The 26,859-nt window shown below is 45.0% G+C and overlaps 1 protein-coding gene across 1 annotated transcript; it reads left to right on the top strand.

Annotated features, from left to right (window-relative positions):
- Nucleotides 1-16,347: 16,347 nt before the first annotated feature.
- Nucleotides 16,348-17,356, top strand: LOC127338286 (uncharacterized). The gene is made up of 3 exons (XM_051364468.2): nt 16,348-16,496; nt 16,617-16,764; nt 16,912-17,356. The coding sequence occupies exons 1-3, from the start codon at nt 16,420-16,422 to the stop codon at nt 16,972-16,974; spliced, it is 288 nt and encodes a 95-aa protein (XP_051220428.1). The 5' UTR covers nt 16,348-16,419; the 3' UTR covers nt 16,975-17,356.
- Nucleotides 17,357-26,859: the final 9,503 nt, after the last annotated feature.

Below are 26,859 nucleotides of genomic sequence, written 5' to 3'. Positions count from 1 at the left end.
ATACAAACACGGGCCAGGTGCTGTGCTTGCTGCTTTGGTTCCCAAACGGATTGAGTCCGTCGGTGCTCGCACCCAACCTGATGTTCCTTGGTTCTTTCCCGAATTCTTCGTAATACTCATCATCTAATGTTTTCCACTGGCTTGCATCCGAAGGGTGTGTTAGCACTGGGTTTTCAACCCGTTCTACATCACGCATCACCGCCTCCTTTCTTTCCGCGTGCCAGCGCATGAGCTTTGCTTCCTTGGGGTCCACGAAGTACCGCTGCAGACGGGGCGTGAGCGGGAAGTACCACACAACTTTTCGAGGAGATTTTCTTGTCCCTCTCTTGTATCGAGATTCGCCACACTGTGGGCATGTATCGAGATTGGCATGCTCGTTCCGATATATTACGCAGTCACTGATGCATGCGTGGTATTTCTGGTGCGGTAAATCGAGAGGGCACACGATTTTCTTGGCCTCCTGTAGGCTACCGGCACACGTGTTATCTTTAGGAAAGTGGATCTTCAAGTATCCGAAGAGTTCGTCCACGCTTGTGTCCGTCCATTTGTGCTTTGCCTTCATCTCCATAATATCGAGAGCGTATCTCAGACGGCTCTCCTCCGTCCCACGAGCTGCATCGTACAACGGAGTTCTTGAGTCTACCTCGAGTTGATCTAGCTTAGCCTTCCGTCTACCAGCGATTTTGGGGTCGGTAGATGTGTTGCTGAGAAGAAGTTCTTGAACATGACGGTCCTGCACGGCCGCGGTTAGCGGGGTATTTCTACTCATGTCCTCGTCGGCCGCATGTTCTTCCTGGCCTTCTTGATCACCATCAACGTGTGCGCCATCCTCTTCAACCTCGTCTCCATTGTCGTGTGGGGCATCCTCTCCATCACCTTCGTTATCATCATCTCCACCATCATCATCTCCATCACCATCGATATCATCATCTCCATCATCACTCATCCACTGAGTATGCCCCTCCATGAAACTATACCTGAGCAGGTGTTGATTCACTATGCCTGAGAAGGGGTCAAACAACGATCCTAGCTTGCATCTTCGACAAGGACACATTATATCCTTTCGCTTTTTTCCATACATGTCGGCCGTCGCGCGTTCCACGTATCTATCCACGACGCTTTCCCTCATCGCGATGACCATCGCCGCCTACAAGACAAGATAATTGATTACACCGCCGTCTCGGTTTTCACGGAAAAAATTCGGCATGACCTTTGCTAAATATTGTCATGCTGGAGTTCCAAAATTCGCCGGAACGGAAGTTAATCAACATTCCGGCAAAACATTGGCAACTCAATGTTCCTGCACGCGTAAACAAATGCAAAACAATGCATTTACATATATGGAACCGCGCCTTTTGCCACCACTAGTACTAGTGATATAACCGCGAATTTTCGCCAACACATGAACATTCCACTCATTTAGTTTATGTACCTATTAGTTGACGCGACGTCCAAAAGCACCCGAGAGACGCCACACGTCGACTTTAATGCTTGAGAGATGAGATCTAAGAAATGGAGAGATCTAGCTAGATCTAGTGGAAAAGGTGGTGGGAGGAGATAGATCTAGATCTAGATTATGCAAATCATGCTAGAGGGGCTAGGTAGTGCATGATTTGCTCAAATACATCATATTTTATTGGTTGAAATAGCTAAAATGGGTGGGGGAATGAGCTAACAAGTGCTTGGGTTGATTTGCCATCACATATGAGTGTGTGAGGGTGGTGGTAGGTGGCTAGTCGTCTTAAGGCATGGCCCAGGTTACCGCCGGCGCCTACGAACGAAGTTGCCAGCGGTAGGGAGCATTACCCCCGGCGCTTTTGGAGCTAAACCGCCGGCGGTAAGGGCAAGATGGGTGGCCGCTGGGTGGCCCACCCTGCGACTCATTACCCCCGGCATCGTCTATTCGGGTTCGCCGGCGGTAGAGCCTTCTACCCCCGGCGCTTTGGGCCCAAACCGCCGGCGGTAAGTCCAGGCCCAACGGGGACCCCGCAGCCCATCATATCGCCGGCACCTTCGTGCCCTACTCGCCGGCGGTAACCCACGCACCCCCGGCGACCTCCATTCAAACTCGCCGGCGGTAGAGTTAGGCACCCCTGTAAGGCATTACCGCCGGCATCTTCTATCCATACTCGTCGGCGGTAAGGTGTGCTGCTATAAGGCTTTTCCTAGTAGTGTAAGGGAAAACTTGCTGCTGTTCTACAAACCTCTGCTCTTGGAGGCCCAACACTGTCTACAGGAAAAGGAGGGGGCGTAGACATCAATGACTATCATCATGAAGAAGACTATCATCATGCCGACGGGGACTATTATCATGAAGAAGAAGTCGGTGGAGAAGATCATCATGAAGAAGAAGATGACGGTGGAGAAGATCATCATGATGAAGAAGAAGATTCCGGCGCGACCCCGCTAATTTCGGCCTTGCGGGACTCTCATGTTCAAGATCTTCTCCTCCAGGAGACGAGCAACGATAGAGTTGCAGCTAGAGAGAGAGCCAAGCTGTCGCAAATGGAGAAAGACGGGATGACTCCGATCTTTCCTGGGTGTCGTCCGCAGGATACGCGCTTGCATGTAACGCTTGATTACCTACAGATGAAGACGCAGAACAAGTGGACCGATTCCAGCTTCAGCAAGAACTTAAAATTCTGGCACGATCGTCTCCCGGAGGGGAACACATTGCCAAGTAGTATCGAGGAGGCCAAGAAAGTCGTGTGTCCCCTTGACCTACCGCACGAAAAATACCACGCCTGCATTAATGATTGTGTGATTTATAGGTGCGAGTACAAGGACAGAACCACATGTCCGGTGTGTGGCCACAGACGGTACAAGGTTGGGAACAAGAAGGTACCTTGAAAAGTGGTATGGTACTTTCCTATCACTCCCCGTCTGCAGCGGTATTTCGTGGACCCTAAGGAAGCAAAGCTCATGCAATGGCACGCGGAAAGGCAGAAGCCCGAAGAAGATCCGGAGATGGGCTATATGCTAACACACCCTTCAGACGCTGGACAGTGGCAAGCATTGGACATCGCCTTCCCTAGGTTCGGGGGCGACGCAAGGAACATCAGGCTGGGTATGAGCACCGATGGACTCAATCCGTTCGGCAACCAGAGTAGCACGCATAGCACCTGGCCTGTGTTTGTATGGCCTTACAACCTACCCCCGTGGCTGTGCACCAAGCAAAGGTACATACACCTGAGCATTCTCATTCAGGGGCCGAAACAACCAGGTGTCGACATGCATTTGTATCTCGGGCTGCTGAAAGAGGAGTTAGACACGTTGTGGAAGACGCCACCCCGTACGTGGGACGCCTACACTAGAACTTATTTCGATATGAGAGCCGCGTTGATCACGACGGTCACGGACTATCCTGGTTACGCATATGTATCTGCCCAGGTTGGCCACGGATTCAACGGCTGTGTGAAGTGCATGGACGAGACCCCGCATCTACAACTACCAAGGGATCCCGGGTCCTCGAAAACCGTGTACCCAGGTGCTCGAAGGTGGCTTCGCTTGGATCACCCATGGAGAAAACGCGGTGATCTGTTCAATGGTAAAGATGAGCCCGATGGACCCCCACGCCCGAGGAGCGGCGCAGAAATCGATGATCTTCTGAAAAATTTGAAGGAATGCCCAGCGCCGGGAAAGAAGCGACCGAGGCCAGAGCCGCTGCTCGGTGTATGGAAAGCGAGGTCTGTTTTCCACGACTTGGAGTACTGGAAGGTCCTTCACACGCCCCACAGCCTCGATGTCATGCACATTACGAAGAACGTTACCGAGAGTCTGCTTGGCACTCTTTGCAACTCAGAAAAGTCCAAGGATGGACCGAAAGCAAGATACGATCTTAAACATTTTGGCATCGGGAAAGATCTTCAAGCCCCCGATACTGACGACGACGATGATGATGATGATGATCAGACGGAAGGGACTCAACGTCTCCGCAAAAGGGCTAAGAAGAACGCGGTGCTGCTTCCAGCTGCCTGCTTCACAATGAGTCCGGAGGAGCTCGAGCAGTTTTTCAGGTACCTCCTAGGAGTGAAAGTTCCTCACGGTTACTCGGGGAATATAAGCAGATATCTGGACGTAGCGAAGAAGAGGTTCACCGGGATGAAGTCTCACGATTGCCACATGCTAATGACGCAGATACTTCCCGTTGCGATCCGAGGCATAATGGACGAGCACGTCCGTGATACGCTGTTTGGCCTTTGCAACTTTTTTGACGTTATCACCAGGAAGTCGATCGGCGTGAGGCAGCTCAAGATGCTACAGGATGAGATCATGGTGATACTATGTGAGCTCAAGATTTACTTCCCGCCTGCATTCTGTGATATATGCGTCCATCTCCTTCTCCATGTCGTTGAAGACATCAAGCAGCTCGGCCCAACGTTCCTCCACAACATGATGCCTTTTGAAAGGCAGAACGGTGTCATGAAAGGATACGTTCGCAATAGGGCCCGTCCAGACGCAAGCATGGCCAAGGGGTTTCTAACCTACGAGTGCATCTCCTTCTGCCAGAATTATCTAAGCACCGAGGACGACGAGGATCATGTTGGTCTACCCCCCAGGACACACCTCGGGAGGCTCGCTGGAGTCGGTCACCGCGAGGGCTACCACTCAGTCCATGTCGGCATTGACAATCGACGCGATGACTTTGACAGGGCTCACCGGGTCGCGCTACAACACTTAAAACTGATCGAACCTTTCGTGCAAGAGCACAAAAGCATGGTAGAGCAGAATTACATGGATATGGGCCGGCCGAGGAAGATGGGAGACGTAACCAAAAAGCACAACTCCAGCTTCACGCGTTGGTTCAAGCAAACTCAACTGGTTGAAGCACAGAGAAAAATGCCTTCTACCGAATAATTATAGTTTCAGCCATCTAGTTTTAGTGCATCTAGTTTTAGTGCATGTGTCCTAGTTTGTCTGAATAATTATGTAATGTAAGGGTTGATGTAATGCTTCCATGCAATGATGAATAAAAGGGTTTATGTAATGCTTCTATGCAGATGCTAGGAAATAAATGATGCTCATGGTCACATGTTGGCAGTAGCTACTGGTTGGCTTGCTCTATAAGCTTGTATGCTTGTATGCTTGTTTATGCTTGTATGCTTGTTTATGATTTTTACTTGCTATTGTTGAATTGCTTCCTGACTTGGAGTAATAAACCATATATCTAAATAAATGCTATCAAGAATAATGTTGTAGCAAAATAAATGTTGTCAAGAATAATGCAAAATAAATGATGTCAAGCTTGCTATTTTTTTAATTCATTGCTTGCTGTTTTTTTTAATTCATTGCTTGCAGTAGAGCTAATAAAGTTCTTGAAGTTCTCTCTGAAAAAGAATGAAGTTTGTTTAAATGAAAACTAAAATGAAGCTGCTACTACTCTGTTGATGTACATGGTTCAATAAATCCGAGGTTCAGGAGCTGAAGAAGAAGGTGGAGTCACTAGAGAAGCTGGTGGCCGAAAAGCCTATGGAGAACACGGAGATGATGAACAAGTTATTGGACGAGAAGATCCGGCAGATCATCCCCCCTGGGTTGATGGAGGGGTTAGCTGCTTGGAATGCGGGAGGTCAAGTGGGGCCGATACATGTGCCCAGCATAAGCGGCAGCAACTCAAGCTTCCACGTGTCGCCGACGGTGCCGCTCCACCCGACGCCGGCGTCGGGGCTCCACCAGACGCCGCCGCTCCACCCGACGACGCAGCTCCAACCGCCGCCGCAGCTCCAACTGGTCGCATCGACGCCCCCAACCGCCGCCCTTGTATCGACAGTAGCCGAGATCGACGCCATCAAGGAGGTAAACTCATTAGTTACTCCTTCGCGTCATCTTCTTTAACTATATATGCCTTTCGTGACTGCCATCTCACGATGCCCAACATGGCGCCCCTGACTCAGGATGAACAATGCATACTTCTGCAAACGGTGGAGCCCGGCGGCAAGTTGGTGGAAGTTGCTAGCGGCCTTGTCATGGCTTCCCACGTTATGCACGGCGCTAGATTGGCGGAAGACGTGGCGAAGGTCAAGTTGGTAATGGTAGTGCCGGAGTACCGCTAAGCCATCCCCCCCTTTCAACCTCCGGGCACAGACGAAGGCGACGTTTTGCCCCTTGGGGATTGCACCTCATGGCTTATGAAATGGCCGAAGAACCAGATTCGTCTGGGGGGGGGGGTCTTCCGAGTGCTAAGAAAAGCACCGGCGCCACCTCCCCTATCATCTGGCCCAAGATCGCCAATGCCGACGACACCCTTAAGGAAACGGCGGTCGCCGCCCCCACTACCCTGAAGGAACCGGCGGTCGCCGCCGCCACCCGGAAGGAACCGACGATCGCCGTCACCACCAGACGCCACAAACAGTTGTTGGGAGCGCTACCGCAACGACCGTCAACTAGATGCACGGTACGCCAAGCGGCGGCATCGCAACCGCTACCACCTAAGGTCCAGGACATGGCGCCACTTGATGGCAACGATGTAGATGATGATGATGACATCGATGCCTACATCAACACTGGCGCCTGCAGCCAAGATATGTACATGCCTCCTATGGATGAACACGCCTTCCGCACACACGGCGATCAACTTGGTCGTCCCCCTACAGTCACGAAGCAGCGCCTGGTCTTCACGGGTTTTTCTCAAGACACTCCTCCGGAGGCTGGCAATCCAGCTCAAGTCAAGCCTGCTACCGTTTTCAGCCCTAACACGCTGCGTAAGACGATCATCGTGGAGCCACCCAAATCAACCCCAGCAACCTCAGAAGCACCACCAGCACCCGAAGCACCACCATCAGCACCACAAGCACCCCCAGTAGGTCAGGTGAAGAAGGGAAGGAAGAGAGGAGCCAAGAAGGGCGCATCTTCGAGCCAGCCTGCTCCTAAGAGGATCCGGGCCGACGACATGGTACCACCTACACCGGATGGCTTGCCCCGGTGTCATGAAGCTGGTAAACCTATACTGCCTCCGGACATGGAACACCTCGCAAGTGGACAAATGCTCCCTTTGCAGCACTCTATTAATTATCAAGAGAGCGTCCTTCTTAAAGAAAAGGATCCAAATTACCCGGTGTTCTCGGTCAAGGTGCCGTCCGACCAGAACTTCGTCAATGAAGACCCCGCGGATATCTTCTTCATAGCGTTCGAGGACGTCTTTAATCTATTTCACTCGAAACGGCTCGACTATAACTTGGTCCGCCTATACGCGATCAATCTTCAGATGAAGATCAACAGAGAAAGACCCCGCCACATCGCGGTAGCGGATCCCTACTACATGCGCGATAGCCAGCTCCGGGACGGCACATGGATACAGACCAAGGCGGTGCGGTACCTCCAGAACTTCATGCTCATGCACAAAGAGAACAACACCATTCTTCTGCCTGTCTTTCCCGAGTAAGTACACATCCGCTCACGACCGTCGTAACTTATGCTTTCTTATATATTTCTTCCATTGCCGATCATTTCCAACATTCCATTTCAATTGCATGTGTTGAGCAGGGACAAATACTACACACTCATCATCCTAGATCCAAAGTGGTCACTAGCCCAGTATTTCGACTCGTCGAGTACGACGACGAAGAAAGACTACAACAGAATAAGGGGTGTTCTCGATGAAGCTATCCTTGGCTACTCCAAAAATGGAGGCACCTTCGACAAGAATGGGCAATATATCAGGCCGGACACTAAAAAGATCGGGTTCAAGCACGTGATCAACTTCCCTTGTATCAAGCAGCCAGCTGGCAGCATTAAGGAGGCCTTCTATGTCCTCCATCACCTTAAAGGGTTTGTCGAGGATGCAGAGATGATGTCTCTGCCACCTAGTAAGCGAGACCCCATTAAAATGTCGGGGGAAATCAATGATGATGATCTTAGAGAAGACTTCCATCGCATCCAAGTAAAGCTCTCGGAAATTATCTTACAAGATGTATCCAACGCATTGGGGCTCTTACACGCAGCCAGAGCGTTGCCTAAGAGGGATATCGAAGACCGCCTACATAGGCAGGGTGATGGAAGGACGTGGACGACGAAGGACTTGTACAAGCCGTTCCCGGAGCCGCTCAAGAAGACGTCTCGTTGACCGAGGCCGGTGTGTCTAGCATTACTTTGAATCGATGGACAATTTGTACCGTGTTGTAAACTAAAATTGCTTAATTTGCTCGAAACGGTGGTCGTTGTTGTTGTACTTCAATTACTATTGTAGTCGTTATCGTTGAACCATATTACTTATGTGATACCGATGCTATATGTCTTTTAGGTTTATTATTATTTCCTTGCTTTAATTCTTGTGAATATGTATGCATGTGAACCCTCTAACTCTTTCCATTGCGTTATATACTAATATGCCTTGTGTCCATAGAGATGACGTACTACGTCGTGTTCGAGGGGCGGGTTCCAGGAGTATACGAGGAGTGGGAGGAGTGCAAGAAACAGGTGCACAAGTTCAGCGGCAACTGCTACAAAGGGTACCCGACTAGACACGAGGCGGTTGCCAAGTGGAGGGCGCACCAAGCGAACAAGAGCAAGATGAAGACCTTCCTTGTGCTCTCGCTCTTGCTCACCATCGTCGCGGCGGTACTCTATTTCATCCTATTGTAGGCGGCGGCCGGTGTCACCTCGGTTGTATCTAGAGATGATGAGAACTTAATTAATTTGCATGGATTATGAGTTGTATGGAGCTATATGTATAACTCGATCGGGCTCTAAGTAATGTGATGATGATGTGATGATTATATATGTACATATTATATCTGTCTATATTATATCAGTATATAACCTGTATACGGTGTATAAAACTAGTATAAAACCTGTATAATACACCAGGGAGCACAAAATCGAGTATACCTGTAGATTGTTCTGTGGCGCACCAAAAAATAATTCTGTGGCGCACCTATTTCTGTGGCGCAGCTATATCACATGCGCCACAGAACTACTTATTTCTGTGGCGCACCGGACCTAGTGCGCCACAGAAACCTTAATTCTGTGGCGCACGGCCAGGTGCGCCACAGAAACCTTATTTTTGTGGCGACGTTTCTGTGGCGCACCTCCCATGCGCCATAGAATCCCATTTTCGTGCGCCACTGATGAGGCTTTTCCTACTAGTGAAGGCCACAAATGGATATGTTTTCTGTCTTGGAGGTGGCATTGTTTCCTAGAAGTCTTACAAGCAGAACATCTTAACGAAGTAAAAAAATGAACATAACTCACAACATTAGATACAACTGTTGTCGAAGCGGAATGGCTTCACGAGCTCTTTACAGGCTTTCCAATGGCTGGAAAACCAATACCGGCTCTTTTCATGAATTGCGATAATCGAACTGTGATTATCAAAGTCAAAATTTGAAGAGTTCAAAAGATGTCAAGAGGAGATTGAATTCTGTCAGAAAAATAAAAAACTCCAGAGTGAAAGCATTAGATTATGTCAAAACGGCTAAGAATCTGATAGATCCTTTCACAAAACAAGTATCAAGAAACATGATAGACCTGCTTGCATCAATGGAGCTGGGTTTGAGACCCACGTGAGTTGCCGAGGGGGTAAGCCAACCTATGTGATTATAGATCATGTGAATTAGGATCTGGGTAAACAAAACGGAGCTGCTAATTAAGTTGAGAGAAAATTTATACTCTCACTCCAACCGCATAAGCAAAATTCTCTCAAAACTAATTCTAAGAAAGGTTGCCAATGTCTTAATGTGTTCTATTTGGCTCATGATGAGCAAAGATGTCCGATAAGGTGATCTTGATAGAACACACCTATATTGTTGGAACTAATCTTGTCATTTGTGTTATGCTTAGATAGTTGTGTTGATCATGCATGGTGGAGTGTGGGTGCATGTGCGGGCATCCAGGAGTTTGAGTAGCATGCACGTATGAGACTATATTGCCAGCTGCTAGTTAGGCATAGTTGAGGACCGAGTATTCAGCATCTGAGTGGGGCGTTAGCTGATTCGCGTGGCTACGTGAAAGAGCTATTACTCATGGCCTAGATACCAGCTAGTGGAGTAATCTTCGGATCAGGCAACCGTGAGCCTGACCGTGTGTGTGTTGTATGCTATATAAAGCCATATAATCAGACGAGTGAAGTAATGAAAAAGTGGAGAAAATTATAGCTCATGTGTCATCACCGGGAGAAAAAGGCAAAGCTCGTTTCTCCTTGGTGAGTGTGTGTGCGTGAGCGCTTTTGAGAAAACAAGAGGAGTTGCATGTGGCAGCTCCAACAAGTGACACTGCTGGTTATAGTGTGTGAGATTTGTGTAAATCTCTACCAAGATCATGAAGGGCCGAGGAGTATGACCTATAAACTCCACCTGAGGGGAAGCCTATGGCAGTCTAGTACTGTGCTAGCATTGAGTGAAAGTTGTTGCACAAGACTGACAATTTAAGGCCTAGTCTATTGTTCAGTTGTACCCAAGCATAGCTCCTTGTCTAGGTGGAAGTTCAATTTAACAGTCTCCGGTGAAGTGCATGCATATTGACCAGGGAATGGACCGAATGTGCCACATGATGGGCTTCTTTGATTTGGTGGGGGATTGTTGGATGTAGATGTGCTACAACCCATAAAAGCATCCCATATAGCCTACAAAATCTGAAATCTCAAGGCCTCTGACGGTGGCAGTTTGGGATAGATTTGGGGACTAAAGTTTAGTCTCACATTGCTAGTTGGATAGAGTTGGAAGGTTTTATAAGGGTTGCTATTCTAGTCTTTGGAAGGAAGTAAGAAGAGAAGGAGTCCTTGCAGACTCCTGCTCCTCCGCCACCCGCCTCACATGCATGCGCGCGCGTCATGCTTCGTGACTTGAGTCCGAGTTCAAAATTGGTTTTGTGGAAGCCTAAATTTTTCCTTGGTGCGCCAACTAAGTTGGGTACGTGTAGACATGTGTTGTGCAAGCTCGCCGTGTGTCCATGGCTTCCTACGCAAGGCGGTTAGGGCGTCGCTCCCTTTTCAGGATATACCAGGACACGAGGGACAAAATGCATCAAGATCTCATGAATAGTTGATATCTCTGTTTTATCCAGTTCCTTTTGCTGCATCATCCTCTAGTATTCTCCATCCCGACGATAGCGTGCATGGCCGTACGGAAGAGCAGGCATTTGAAACCACGTCGAGATCGTGTGCATCGGGAGGCGGGCGATAAGGTTTTTGGGGAGTGTCTCGGCACGACTTCTCATGTTCTTCCTTGCCGGTTCTTCTGCTTCCTCGACAGATCCGGTGTATCCAACAACACCATAGTCCATATCAACAATAGCCATGGTGATGGTGCTGCTAGTGCAACTTTTGCGGTCGCGAGGCTCCTCATCTCAAACCTCCGTTGAAGATTGGATTCTTGGACTTATTCGTACTGGAATATAATTCAAAATAACGACTATAAATAGTACATGGGCCCTAGTGTGTAAGGTTAGCGCCTTGGACTAAATTCCTAGATCTACAAGATCTGTTATTACAAACTCTTCTCGTTCTCTCACACTTTTCTTGCGAACAATTCTTAAGACTTTGAGTTGGAGTTTGATTTTGATTGAGCATCGAAAAAGAGTGTGTTGTGCTGACAACAAGATCCTCTTATTACTCATGGAGATTTGGAATCTCTTAAAACGGCTAGGTGTCACCGTCGAGCATCTAGCGTGTGTACTTGCAGCGGCATGCTTGTGAAGTTTTTGAGATCACCTCGAAGATATGCTATTAGCGGAGAATAAGGTTAATTTTGTCCACAAGCGTGTGATGCTTGAGGGTCAGCAGGTAATGCTGGTTTACTAGGGTGCATACGTGCATAGCCTCTGTAAACGAAGACATTGAGCTGATGACAACAACTTGAACTCCAGGAAATATATGGATATGTTCGATCCTCTCTTTGTTTCCTCGATTACGTGAAGCTATGGATCTGCTTTGTTTGTTCTTCCACGTCCATATTTGGTGTTGCTATATTTCTTTTCGCTCCTTTATCTGCTTAAATTCCTAATCAATCGTCTCTTTAAGAAGTACTTTTAGAAATCTTATAAAAAATTAAATAATATTTTTTATTTAATTTAGGAAATAATATGTGTCTTTGAAAAATTCCAGAAATATTACGGCCTCGTCCTGGACCAATCCTACTGGGCTTGGTCGGCCTGGCCCAAGCCGACCAACCCTTGTCAGCCTTGCTAGGACGATAAGCTTGTGGAAGAGAGCATGACAAGGCTTTAAGTGTGAGGTGGGATCTTCCCACGATGAAAAGACCACCTCTTTGAAGCCCAGGAGCTTGGCCCACTAATTCTCGAACTTGATGGAGCGAGGCTTCTTTGAACCTCGAGCTCTTGCAAAAAGAAGTGGTCAATGATCCGAGATGGACGAGGGGCAAAGAAGTCAAATGTAAATACTCCCTCCGATGCATATTACTTGACACTAGTATGAATATACCTAGAACTAAAAAATATCTAGATACATCTATATTAGGAGAGCGCCTAGAGATCAGTCGCCTGAGACTTAATAAGTTTCAGTCGCTGACATCAGTAGCTTATTAAGCCGTGTACTACTTTACTTCTGGCATTCAGTTCTATGCCTTCGCATTTTTCACTAGAAAAAATAATCTGTGCAATCATTTAAGACATAAGAAAAATCTTAGAAGCAATTTACGTGTAACTGGAAAAGACTCAGTTGCAACCCACATGTAAGTGGAAATTCTTAGGTGCGACGCATGCGTAACTGGAAAAATAAATCTCAGTTGCAACCCACATGTATGTGGAAATTCTTAGTTACAACATATGCGCAAATGGAAAAATCATAGTTGCAACGCCTTATGCAATTGGAAAAAAATATCAGTTGCAACCCACATGTAAGTGGAAATTCTTAGTTGCGACGCAGACGTAACTGGAAAAAATCCCAATTGCAACCCACGTGTATGTGGAAATTCTTAGTCGCAACATATGCGCAACTGGAAAAATCTCAGTTGCAACGCTCATGCAATTGGAAGAACAAAAATCAGTTGCAACCCACATGTAACCGAAAAAATCTCAGTTGCAACACATATGCAACTAGAAATATGTCGTTTGCAACACACGCACAACTGGAATGCGCGGTAAGCGGTTCCATGGGAGAGAGAAAGACACCTTGTAGATAGGAAGCGTCACCACGAGCGCACTCCGCGAACCCACTCCACAAAGCCCACTCCGCAAGGCCCGCAAAAAACAAGTCAGCTTGCTTACGCGTCAGGCCAACAACAACATAAACAACCCCAAAAGTCAGAGCATGAATCTACAAGCATAAAATACGAATCTCCAAGCGCTCGACTTAAACTTATTAAGTATTAGGCGCCTGATTTCCAGCAAATCCGCTATATTAGATGCAACTAATTAATATGAATCAGAGGGAGTAAGTAACTTTAAAAAGCGTGCACAATTTCAAACGGAGGTTGCAATCTAACACTAGGTTGGCACAAACATGCACGTGCCTCCATACGAAGCTTTGGGCTTGAGGGCCGTACACCTGCATGCCTATACGTGCATGCATGACGACAGAATTTGTTGCCCACGGAACGACAAAGAAAGAGGCGCTCCAAAGTCTTCCTCTTGGCGCCGCATGGGACCCCGGAAATGACCCTAAAGTTGGATCACATATCGAAGTAGAGGTCGTGGTAAGTGGCCAGCCATATGGGAAGTAGGTAGCGTAGCGAGCATGTGATGCCCCGGTGGGAAACCAGTCCCCCACAGCTCCGACGACCTTTCGCGGGATCGATGGTAGGTGTCCAACATTTGATCCGGCGAGCCCCTTCATCAATCCCCGGGGCCGGCAGCGCCATTACTTGTCGTAAACTAGCTATAGCCCGAGTACCTCTTGTACTTGAAAGCCAAAACCTCGAGGGAGTGAATGATGAGGCCTTTGGGTAACAGTTCTGCCGTTCGCCCGATCGATGGTTTCCAATTTGGACGTCAGTATCAGATATCATTTCTCCTCGCTCTTTCAAGGGTCATGTCACCAATACTAAACTGATTGTGCTTCACTCTCGACTGATGCAGCGCGAGAAAGAATATATATATATAATATGTACAGGAGGCAGCTACCAGACAATCTAGCTAGCTAGCTTGATAATGCACATATATCGATCAAAAGAAGAGATTGATCATCTCTACACAACAAGCAGGGCTATGTCATGATGCATATACATGATACATGCATGCCTTGCTAGCCATATGCTCTAGTGCTAAGGAAGATGTGGTTGCTCACATGTTTTGGGAGGAGATTGCGCAGCGACCTTATGCCCACACGCAGGATCAATGCATAGGACTACCCCCCCCCCCCCCCCCCCCCATTTTACAATTTCGAATTTGAAATCCTTTATTTAATTTATTTTTTAGTCCCTTTAATTGGCATAGATACAAATACTCTACTAGGATGATGCACAAGAAAAGGTCAGTATAGCTCAGTTGGTAGAGCAGAGGACTGGAAATCCTCGTGTCCACAGCGGCGGTAACTACCTAGGTTTTCTCCCTTTGTATCCGACTCCGGCCGGCCGGCCACTTTCTGCTATGCATAAAACTCCATAAGTAACATTCTATTTCATCTAATCAGACGGCGGGATTGACTGCCCTAAACTAAAAATATGTTCTAGTGCATGAAAACAACAAGTGGTTTTTCTAGCTAGGGTGCATGCATGTTTCCGCCGTTGATTTATTACTCCAAGATTCGTACCGTGATGATTCATGAAGTTTGTATAGACGGCTGGAAAACTAGACAAATTAAAACGCAATGAAACTGAAAGAAACAGTGTGCACACCTGTAGATAGCATGCATGGTAGAAATACATTTCTCTGACAACAACCCAATGACAACAAGGGCATGCATGTAGGTAAGAAGATCCTCACTAGAGATGAAACATCTATGATCTATGCATGCGACGAGGCGAGGTAGAAGAAGTACAAGGTACATACCAAAAATGTGCATAAATGGCATGGCATGCTAGCAGCCAGCTAGCTGCCGAGATCCTCGCCGGCCAGTGCCGTCCTTGCGCCGGATCCGATCCGTCCGGGGCCTCTCGTTCTAGCCATGCATTCAGGTGCAGCGGCCAGTAGCGAGCTCTGCATCACTGCATGCATATGCGACCGTGCGTACTGCGAGTCTGCAAACTGCTCACATCCCATCTGAATCTGGTTCTGAATTTCTGGCCAGCACCAACATGCATGCGTACAATCTGGCCAGTCCCCAGCCAACAGCGCCATCTCTGAGTCCGAGCCTCAGGGTTCAGGTGCAGTGCAGCGATCTCGAGTCCTTGACCTCTACCAGCCCTGTTCAAGATTCCATACGCACATATCCACTGCATCTGCACGCATGTCTGCATATCCAGGCCGTGCCCCCTCCGGCCGAACCATCAAAAACATTCTATTGGATATTGCTCATGAGCCATGCATAGATATACATATATCTTCTGCAGCAACTGCAAACCCACATGCTTCTGTGAAAATGGACCAATTTGACCATTTTCTAAAACTTCAACGCAAAATAATGAACACCAACTAACCCCTTTAGCATGACGCCCTACCCATCGCTACATTGCATGGCGTTCGATCTAGAGTAGGATGCCATGGTTTTGCATGATGCCGTAGGTACACCATAGCGCCCTATTTTATGACGTTGTGCAATGTAATCACGGTGCCATGGGAACTGACGTCATGAAAAAGGTCAGATTGTTAAAAAAAAACATATTCATTTGTGTTAAGTTAAGAAAAGAGTCAATTGATCATTTTTCGCTTGTTTTAACTAGCTCCATATATATGGCGTACCATACATAGTACTACCAGCAAGCTAGCTACACGGACAAGCAAGAGTTGAATAATGAACCATGCATAGATGTACACATATGTCTTCTGCAGCATTAGCAACTGCAAACCATATGCTTTTGTGAAAATGGACCAATTTGACCATTTTCTAAAACTTCAATGCAAAATAATGAACCGGTTTTTTAGCATGCAAAAGGTCAGATTGTGATATTTTTTCAAAACAGATTCATTTCTGTTAAGAGGTCAAATTCATCATTTTTCACCATGTTTTTGCATGCTCCATATGGCGTACCATACAGTAGCAGTAGGCTAGCTACATGGTCACATGGACAAGTAATAAGAGTTGAATAATTAGTGGTCTGACTCTGACGTACGCAGGCATGTGACTGTGCATATTATAGGTGTGAGATTCCCTTGACCAAGTTCAAGCCTATACATAGTTGGCTGCATGTTTGTTAGTTGCGTCGCGCTTTCGCTAATTTGACTAATCACTCTAGATCTAGGCTAATCTGGGCACAGTAGGAAAGCTTGCAGGTGCACGCTAGCTCCGAGCCATCTCTCTTCTCACCCCGGCTATAAATAGCGGCCAATCGCAATGATATGGAACCAACCAAGCACTTGCTCACTTCCTCTCACTAGTCGCACACTGACAACCTTAGTACTAGTACTAGGAAGCTTTCCTGTGCAAGAGCAATGGCGAAGCCGCTGCAGGAGGTGTACTTCGTGTTCATGAACTTGGACCCCGTCTACGAGCGCCTAAGAGCCGATCGGTCTGTATATGTACAAGACATTGATATCACTGATCATCGATCTGTGTAGGCAGTAGCTAGCACTTTTGTAATCAATAATAATGTGGTTTTGATTGATGGTTTGTTCTTTGTTGGGTGCAGGTCGAAGCAGGGATCGGCAACGCTGGACGCGTACCTGAGCCAGAAGCACGATAAGCTGCTCGCCAAGCTCCTCCCGCCGGACACCTACTGCAAGAAGTCCTCGCTCGCCATCGTCGATGGGTTCGCCGTCGAGATCACTGACGCTCAGGTAGGTCACCGCCGGGCCTCGCCTCACGTATGGATGTGCAGCCATATTCTAAATGGTCACCACTGACCGGTGCATATATATGTGTGTGAATCTTCTCCTACACCCCTGATAGATGACATACTCGATCGATATTAATTGTTGATGCAGGCAACCGTGCTGAGGTCCGCAAAGGAGGTGAGGGTGGTGGAGAAGAACCAGGAGCTTGCCTGATCAACCAGATGATAGAGAGAGGGAGATGCTTGTACCGATGCTTTGGCATCACCTATAGCTATGTAGCTAGAGAAGCTTAGTTTACTAAGCCAAAGGAGTTGATCAGTTGCTACTATAGTCAACTACTTTTGCGGCGTAAGTGTATCGGTCCGTGTGTGTCTGTGTGTGTGATCTCTCATGGCTTTTGTGTGGACTCTAATGTCAAGCTCAAGCTTAATTAGCTGCTATAAACTACGTACGTGCTAGTACCTATCATTGGCCGGATATTATATGAAGTTCTTCATCTTACTAGCTAGGGTCTACCGATATTCAGAGGATGACTTTGAAGATTGAACCTGCAATGTAATGGTGGTTATGATCGAATTAAAGGATTAGTCCAAAAGCTAGCTGTGTGTATATATTTTTATAACTATGTGTACTTGTCTTTCTGTGTCCAACAGCATGGCAGTGTGTGTATGACTTTTGGGTGTTGTTTCTATATGCATTATGTATGCATGGGTAGATGCATGCTTTGGATGCCTAACGCGAGTGGTTTAAGGTCTTGGATTGACTTGTTAAAACAACAAGACAAGTCTTCGAGAGAGGAGGACGATGAGGCTTTGATGAGTGGACTCGACCTCTCGAACTGCTGATCACGATATGATTCCTAATTAGCACTTGCGAGTTTCCGAGATGAATAAACATGTCGTCGTCGAAATCAGAAATGATAGGGCAAACAAATGCACTAATTTTTGTGTGCGTGTGTGAATGTGCTTTTTGATCTAAGTTTTCATATCTAGAGAAGTGTAGATACGCTTGGTGCATGCACGCTGCATAAAATCTCTTATCATGTGCCACTCCTTGACAAGTGTCGCAGACGGTCGTAGAACCCGCTTGGAACATTGGAATGTGCATAAAAAAATAGAAACAGGTAAAGTGATAGCGGTAGGGAATTTCTACAAGGGAAAGTTTTTACGTAACAGGCACAAGTGTTGCAATAAGACCACTATCGTTGCAATAGGTAGCTGCTGCAACCAATTAGTTTGTGGCTAAATGCAAGTGCAATTGTAATGGTCGATTGCATGCTTATAAGTTATTGCAACATTTTCAAATTTGTTGGGAATTTATATACTGCAATAGTCCAACTATTTACGTACATTACACAACAGGAAACAAGGATGCACTACAAATACACCACCAGGAAATTTATATTGTCCATTGAAATGGTTAAATTGCATGGACTGGTCTCTTCATCCATTAAAAAAGTTGATCTTCATAGAACTTTAATTATGCTTAACAAGAAAAAAATAAGAGAGTATTAGTAAACAAGTTGATGAAGAAAGTGGTTTACTTCTCAACCAGGCTTTAAGTGATGATCTTGAGATAGAGGAACAGCCAGGTTCCGAGTAAGGACTCAACCATATCTAAGATAAAGATTCCTCGGGCAATAAAGAAAAAATTCCGCAAGAACAATTTGATGTTCGTAAAAAGTGCTAGGATAAACAAGAAAAGGTAATTACGAGATGAAAGGAAGCTTCCAGAATACATATGGTTTTAGGGAAATGACGAAACATTATTTTATACATGAGACGATAAGAGAATATAAACTTGATTTGTTTGCTTTTATAGAATTGAGAGACCAAGTTTCTCCATGTCGTTTTTAAATCAATTGTCGGGTGGGCTGGATTATGTTCAGTATTGTTTGCCTCCTATTGGCAGATCGGGGGTATGCTGGTAGGTTTTAACTCTTCAATAATTTTTCGCTTATAAAATTGCATATTCATGACATACCCAAAATTTCAGCTAAAGAAAATCCTATGCTTACGGTTGAGTTTACTGAGGAAGAAGTTTATATATGAGTCCATTATACAAATGGACAATAACAAGGCACCGGGACCATATAGGGGTTCCCAGCTGAGTTCTATCAATTTTGTTGGAAAATTATGAAAAGGACCTCATGAATATGTTTTTCATGTTTCATCGATGTGAATTACCTATTTTTTAGCTCAACTATGGCACTGTAACTCTGCTCCCAGAAAAGCAAAACGCGATTCAAATTCAATAATATAGGCCTATATGTCTACTTAATGTGAGTTTCAAAACATTCACAAAGGTAGGAACAAATCTTGCAACAAGCATAGCCCATAAAGTAATTTGACCCACCCAGACATCCTTTATGCCTAGCAACACATTTTGGAAGGAGTAAGTTGTCGGAATTGTGATTCCGAATCGGATCGTAACTTGTCTGGTAGGATCGCAAACCGTAGGATCTTAACTCTTAGAATTGTAAAATCTTAGATTCTACTTAGCAGAATCGGTGAATCGTTTCACTCAATTTGGATCGTAAAGTCGTAGAATCACATAGTAGAATCATGATTCTGACAACTATGATAGTTATTCTTCATGAAATTATTCACGAGCTGCTTCGCAAAAACCTTGACTGTGTTCTTCTCAAAATAGACTTTGAAATGGCATACGATAAGGTCAATTAGTCTTTCCTACAATAAGCGCTTCGTATGAAAGGATTTGATCCTAAATGGTGTACGCCGATTAATGATTTTGTTACAAATGGAAGTGTTGGGATTAGGGTTAATTATGCCATAGGGCATTACCTTTAAACTCAAAAGGGTCTTCGGCAAGGAGATCCTTTTTCTCTGGTATTTTTTTTATATATTAGGGGATGTGCTTGTCATTCTTATTGCATGTGCCAAGGAGGATGGCACAATTGATGGGTCAATACCTCACCTGGATGGAGGAGTATCTATATTACATTATGTTGATGATATCATCATTTTTATGGAGCATAATTTAGAAAAAAGGCTTTAAATATGAAGTTGATTCTTTGTATCTTCAAACAGCTTTCGGGATTGAAGATTAATTTTCACAAGAGTGAGCTTTTCTGTTTTGGCCGGGCTAAAGAAATAGAAGATCAATATGAAGACCTTTTTGAGTGCGAGATTGTCTCTCTACCTTTCAGGTATTTTGGGATTCCCATTCATTTTAGAAATCTAAATATCGAATGGCGAATGGAAACTAGTAGAAGACCGCTTTGAGAAAAAGTTGAGTAATTTGATTGGTAAGCTACTATCGTACGGATATTTCTTACTACTTATTAATTTATTTCTTACTAATTTTCTCATGTTTATTCTATCCTTTCTTGAGATACGAGAATTGTGGTGTGCAAGAGATTGGATTTCTTTAGATCGAGATTTTTGTGGCGAAGTAATGGACACACAAAAAGTACACTAAGTAAGTGTAAAATCATATCCCGACCTAAGGATCAGGGGGGACTTAGGGTAGAGGTCTTAGATATAAAAACAAGAGTTTACTTAGCAAACAATTATTTAAACTCTTAAACGAAAAGGGAGTGTGGCAATATCTTCAGCACAATAAATATTTACATTCTAGTACCCTATCTCAAGTCCAACCTAAACTTTTCAGCTCGTCTTTTTAAAAAGGTTAGATGAAAGTAAATGAAGAGTTCTTTGGTAGGGGTTTCTTTAATTATGGTAGGGAATGGCATATGTACTTGGTTTTGGGAGGATGCTGGCTATGAGGTAAGCCTCTAGCACATGAGTATCCATCTCTATACTATATTGTAATACATAAAAATGTTTTAGTTGCAAATGTTTTGGCATAGTTTCCATCAAATATAGCCTTTAGAAAAATCTTACTGAATCTAAGTGGACAAGATGGTTGCATTTGTTGGGTCGATTATTACATGTAAACCTATCCAATTAAGATGATGATTTTGTTTGGGGCTTTACTGTATCAGGAGGGAATGCAGTTAAGTATATGTATCTCGACCTATTGAATGGGCATACAATTTATCTAAGAAATATATTTGGGAACTTAGAACACCACTGAAAAAAGAATTTTTATGTGGTTCTTGCATCGTAAAAAAATTATTACAAAAGATAACCTCATTAAGAGAAAATGGAAAGTTAATAAGTCATGTTATTTGACAAACATGAAACAATACACTTTTCAGCAATTGGATTCATGGTATACAAAAGAGAGTCAAAAACCAAATTAGAGTTGGTATACGTGTCTCTTATGAGAAATGTGGCATTTCCAAAAATGACTATATATTTAACAAAAAAAATACTTCCTTTTTGCAGGTTATCCCTCTTGATATTCATTGGATGCCTACGTGGTTATGTTTCCAGACACAGGAGAAACACCAAGACATGGATTTTCGGTGCAACCGTTTGGAGATAGTTTCTCGGGACTTATTCAGCCGGTGCAGCTAGCATCTTGATCACGTGCTCACATCATGTTGATCCTTTGTCGGATGTTTTGTTGTTTGCCACATTTCACATGGTTGATACATCTATGGGCTTATGTGATCCATGAACGTAATAAGGTGACTTTGATACTTCTTGAATAAATGTTGTATAAGCCGAGGTTGGGGCTTTGCTTCCCCATTTTGAAGAAAACGCAAAATTTTCATTACACTTCTCTATTGCAACAAAAACATTGTAGTAGTTATTTTTCCATGGTGCCTAGTATCCTAGCGGAACGGGGGTATCTTTTGGGCATCGTTCTATCGCAACCGTCTTGTTTAGATTGGATGGGAAATGGCATGTTCCTATGCAAATGAAAGAAGAACATATGGAAATCCATTTTGTAAAAATTCAAGGTACATATTCTATTTAAACTTTGAGAAATTCCTACATCAATCACTTATTCATAAACGCCAAGACCTAGCATCATATTTATTGCATAATCCATGCATTGTAAATTTTCATACTTTATTAACCCACATCAAGCTTGTTGTCTTGGATTACTGCATAATGGAGTTCTCCTAAAAACCATGAATTTGACATGTGAACTGAGTTTCATTACTAGTGTTGGATTTAAATGTGAGACCTAGAATTTTAAAATATGAAGTCTCCGTAAATATAGAATATTTATATAATTTATATAAAAATATGTAAAGCCTTTTTCTGTAAAAAAAATGTATGGGTTATTTTTATATAAAAAAAGGAGGCAAAGACTTTCCTCCTTCGATTAATTAAGGATAGAGTTTTGACAAGAAAGCAAAACATAAAAAAGTACAGAAAGTGATTACTCTCCCGAGATTACAACACCCAAACATTTGGCACCCGTGGTGACCCAAAGCTTTGTCTCCCTCTTGATGGTGCTTAGGAGGATAGTCGTAGGAGCAGATTTGTTGTTGAAAACTCTCATTCCTTTCATTCCAATTTGTCCATGAGACGAGCAAGGTGAGAGACGGCATTGCCTTACGATTTGGGATAGCTTTACTCGGCATGTCGGTCCACCAAGAGTGAATAGAAAGATCCGGCATCCACTTAGAGATGTTGATATATGCTAGTCCAAGCCACTCTTTTATCATTACCCATAGCATCTTCGTTCGGGACATTGGAAGAAGAGGTGCGCCCCCGACTCTTAATTTTCCTTGCAAAGTGGGCAACGGCCAAAATTTGAGTCCCCCTTTTGTCAAGACGATCTGTTGTTCAAAGACAATTTTGGATGGCCAACCAAGCAAAGAATTTTATTCTGGGAGGGGCCCAAATTTTTGAAACCATCTTGTTCATAGTTGTGAGTTTGGAGCCAAAGAGTTGGGCCTTGTAAGCCGAAGTTGTTGTGTATTCTCCATTCTCCGTAAGGTTCCATAAGATTGCATCCTCCACATCATAATGAATATTTACGCTCTGAAGCTCTTCCCAAAAATGAACAAACTCGTGGAGATGAGGGATGTTGAGGTTGATGTCCATTTTAATCTTTGAGATCCAAGCATTATCTTGGGTGGCTTGCATAACACTCCACTTCTTTCTAGTGGAATCTTGATAGATTAGTTGGGTGATGTCTTTAGGCACTCTCCCATAGTTCCAAAGAGAATCTCAGAAAGGCGCGCTAGCTTTGATACGGATACCATGAAAGGAACAAGGGGATTTGTGATCCGAGTTTCCCGTTGCCAATAGTGATAGTGGTAGAAGCATAAAAAGGCCATGTCCATGGAGCCACAAGGGTTTCCCATAAATTCCCACCCAAAGAATATTGGGGAATTTGCATTCGTACCAACGCCAACAAAGTCAAAGAGCTCTTGAAAAATTTCAAGGTGTAGCAGGATCCCTAGTCCACCAAGGTGTGTAGGCCTACAAATTATCTCTTGTGCCAGACCAACGAAAGGTACGAGCAGTCTTGTTCACGTTTCTGAGGCAACCCAGCGGAATACTGAGTGGTGTGATGTAAAAGACCACTTGCGAGGTGAGGACAGATTTAACAGGGGTTCACAAAGGTCCACATTAATATTTTTACCATCCCAAGTGAATAACTTATTTCCCATTTTATCCTCAAGTGGTTGGTAGTCCACCCTTTTAAGTTGATGCACTGAAATCATAGCCAAGATGATTTCTCTTAGGCTTGTGTCTCTCATGAACGATCTTTTCTCCAACGTCCAAAGTGCTTTCATAAAAAACAAAATCATCCATGATAATTTTATCTATGTGTGGAACCTTGGTAGAAGGCTTTACAAAAGCAAAATCCTAACTCTTGTACTCCAGCTTGATATCCGCAAGGCCTTCGGCTCCGTGTGATGGGGTTTCATTCTCGATTGGATTACCGCTTTGCACCAAAATTTCGCGATTGGATTACCGCTTTGCATTCGTCATCAAGGGTGTATCTCAATGGGGTTGCCAGAGGCACTATCAAGCATGGGAGGGAGTTGCACAAGGGGACCCTCTCTCAACCGTCCTTTTGTGCTTGCCATTGATCCTCTTGAAAAAAAATCCTCGATCTAGCCACCCAACACGATCTCCTTCACAAGATTAGAGGGAGGGGTACCGTCCTTCGTACCTCTCTATACGTGGATGATGTGGCGGCTTTTGTTGCTCCTCTCAAAGATGATATGCAAAAGTTCTCCATTCTTGCATGCTTAAGAGAGATTTCCGAGCATGTAAAAACACGATATTAAAAGCATGGCCGTGCCAATATGGTGCCATGATATTGACCTTGATGATGTGATTGTCGGTTTGCCAGCGATCTAGGCAGCCTTCTCAACAAAATGTGCAATTTCATTAAGTTGTTTCAAGTCCATGTGTAGAGATTTTTTTATATGGAATTTACTTTCCAGCTTAGCGCCCTACGAACCAATTCAAATGTTGTAAAGTGCCTATATATTAAAAATAAAAATTTATGTATTACCTTTTCTTAAATTATTTAACGGAACATGCTTGCCCGCACTGTACATGCATGGCCACTAGGGAGCGGTGAGACTATTGACTTCGACTTTTGTAGGACGAGCTACACATAGCTCGTTTTTTTTTTCAAAATTTCAAAAATAGCATTCTGAAGTTTCGAAAAACTATGAAAAAAATCTTAATGTAGACAATGTTGAGTTCTACCACTGTGTAAAATTTCAACTCAAGATATCATATATTCGAGGCTGCACAAAAATGACAAAATCTGACAGATTTTGAGATTGTGAGAGTTTGTAATGTTCACTATTATAAATTTCAGAATTTTTAATTATTGCACAGCCTCAAATATATGTATTTAGAATTGCAATTCTGCACGTTGGTATAACACAAGATTGTCTACATCTAGATTTTTTTTTTAAACTTCCAAATATCATTTTTGAATTTTTCAAAAAAAAAACGAGCTACATGGAGCCTGAGCTACATTTGCGGTTTCAGCTACGAAATTTCTTATTTTGATTTTGTGAAAAGTACCACTAAAAATTTCCTAACGTCGATTTTGTTGAGAGCTTTACAAAGTTGATTGTATCTTCTGACCTTTTTCTCATAATTTCGTCCTATTCTACTTTTTTATTCGTGTTCATTTTTCTTTTGCAATTGCTTGATGCAAGTATGTAGTTACTGTGCATAATAATTAAGCAGGTAAAACGAAACTTTCACCAAGAGGCGAAGCTATCAGTCTTCTGTACAGAAACAGTGAGAAGGACAAATCAGTCAGACCAATAAAAACTCGATACGTGTGGGACTGTTGAGGGGATATATAAAAGAGCTCATTGACAGTGTAGGCAGAACCTGCACCCCCCGTGCATGTCCAAATCTCTTTAGTCTAAGAATAATTTTGTCAGCGACTTATCCAGATTTTGAAAGCAATAGTGAGGACAAAATCATTATGATCCAGGAGGTCTCAAATAAGAAAAATGAACCCAAGGATCACAAGTTCACACCTAGCCAGGTCTATCTATACTTGCCAAGAGGACGCAAGATGTCAGAGACCATACCAAAACAAAGATGAGACACTCGATAGCTAGAAGACGAATGAGCTCCAGTGACTAGAGAAATATTGGTATCATCTCTATTGAACTGGTGTCGTTTTCTAGTGATAAGCAGCGGAGCAAGATGCATTATTTCGTGAAAGTTTAATGGCCACCAGTTGAACTCAAACTTGAGTGAAACGCCTCGAACGAAAACGGTTCGCTCCCTCCCCCCTCCCCCCCCGAGCGATGGGTGAAACCCTAGCTCCTCCCTCTCTCACCTTCCTCCCCTTGCTCTCTCCGCCGCCGCCGCCGCCAGGCGTTGACCGTGCGGTGCCGGCGACGGCGGGGCCGCCTTTACCCGTCGCGTGGAGGGGGACGCGGGCGGCTCCTCGATGGCGGCGGTGCGTTTCGGCCGGCGGCGGTCGACCTGGCGGCGTGGTTTCCGCATGTCGGCTGGGAGACGGCGCGGCGGCGCGGTTGGCCAGGCGGCTGGTGGCGCTCGCTTTGCCCAGATCTGGACCCGATCTGGGTTGGAGCGGGCCTCTGGCCCCTAGCTCGATGTCGGTTTCCCTGGTAGCAGCGAAGGTGTGGTGGCAGTGGTTGGCGACGGCGGCGCACAACCGGCCAGCTGCAGCGTGGCGGCGAGCACTTTGCCGGGACAGTTCGGGTCTGGCTTGTTCTTGCTGCTACGTCCGGTCGATTACCGCCAGATCTGGCGGTGGAGGTTGTTCCCTCCCGCGTGGTTGTGCTGCTGCTATCCCCGACCTTGCGCTCGCCTTGTCTGCTTCTAGGCCTCGCGTTGGTGACCTTTGAGCGACGGCGAGGATGACTTCAAGACCGTGGTGGCGTACGCTGGTGGACGACGGGTGGGGTGGAGCAGTTCGGATTGTTCGGGGTGGTGGCGGTATGGGTTGGGAGAAATCCTTGTCGGCTTGTCCGTCACCGACGCGGCGACACCTGTGGGTGCCGCCATTCCTTCCTGAAGGGTGTTGCGTGTACCTCTGCCCCATCACCTCCGCGTACCGGGGGAAACCCTAGGACTTGTCCGGGCAGCAGCGGCGTCGTCGTCGTTTTCCTTGTTGAAGGTGTTGCGAGTTCGGATTACGAGGAGCGTGGTGGTACTTTTTCGGAGGGCGCAGCGGTTGCGAGTTGTTTTTGTGTTCGTCGCTCAGCCGTAGTCGACATTTGTTTCTCTTATCTTTCTTTGTGTTTTTTGTTTGGGCTTGGTTGTGTTGCGGCCCCAGCAAGCTTGTTGTATCTTGGTTGCTATATTAATATAGCGGGGCAAAAGCCTATTTCGAGGAATTCAGACTTTATACTTATGCAACTACTCCATATCCGTTGGTTCTACGAACCCCATTTGATCAGTATAGTTATCAACTATTCCAGCTGCATTATTACAATCTGTTTGGGAATAATAATTTACGGATAGCTGTAAGATGATTTTAAACAGAAAAATATGTAATTACTTTTGCTACAAATTTCAAGCCAGCAATTCATATTTTGAGTACACTTGCGTGAATAAAATATATACATGCAATGCACTATATGCTTAAAACGTAATAAACAACACCATAAGACCTCGAGAAAATCATGTGCAGGGCCTACGAGTGGGCCGGGCAGGCCCTAGCTCACCTAGTATTTTGAAAAAAAAAAATAGTACCAACTCTCTCATCTCCCATCAGACTACATCACATTATAATCTCCAT

The sequence above is a fragment of the Lolium perenne genome, chromosome 3 (assembly GCF_019359855.2).
Source record: "Lolium perenne isolate Kyuss_39 chromosome 3, Kyuss_2.0, whole genome shotgun sequence".
In the NCBI taxonomy this organism is placed as follows: Eukaryota; Viridiplantae; Streptophyta; class Magnoliopsida; order Poales; family Poaceae; genus Lolium; species Lolium perenne.
The sequence above is the reverse complement of the archived record's forward strand: the minus strand, read 5'-3'. Positions and strand labels throughout refer to the sequence as shown.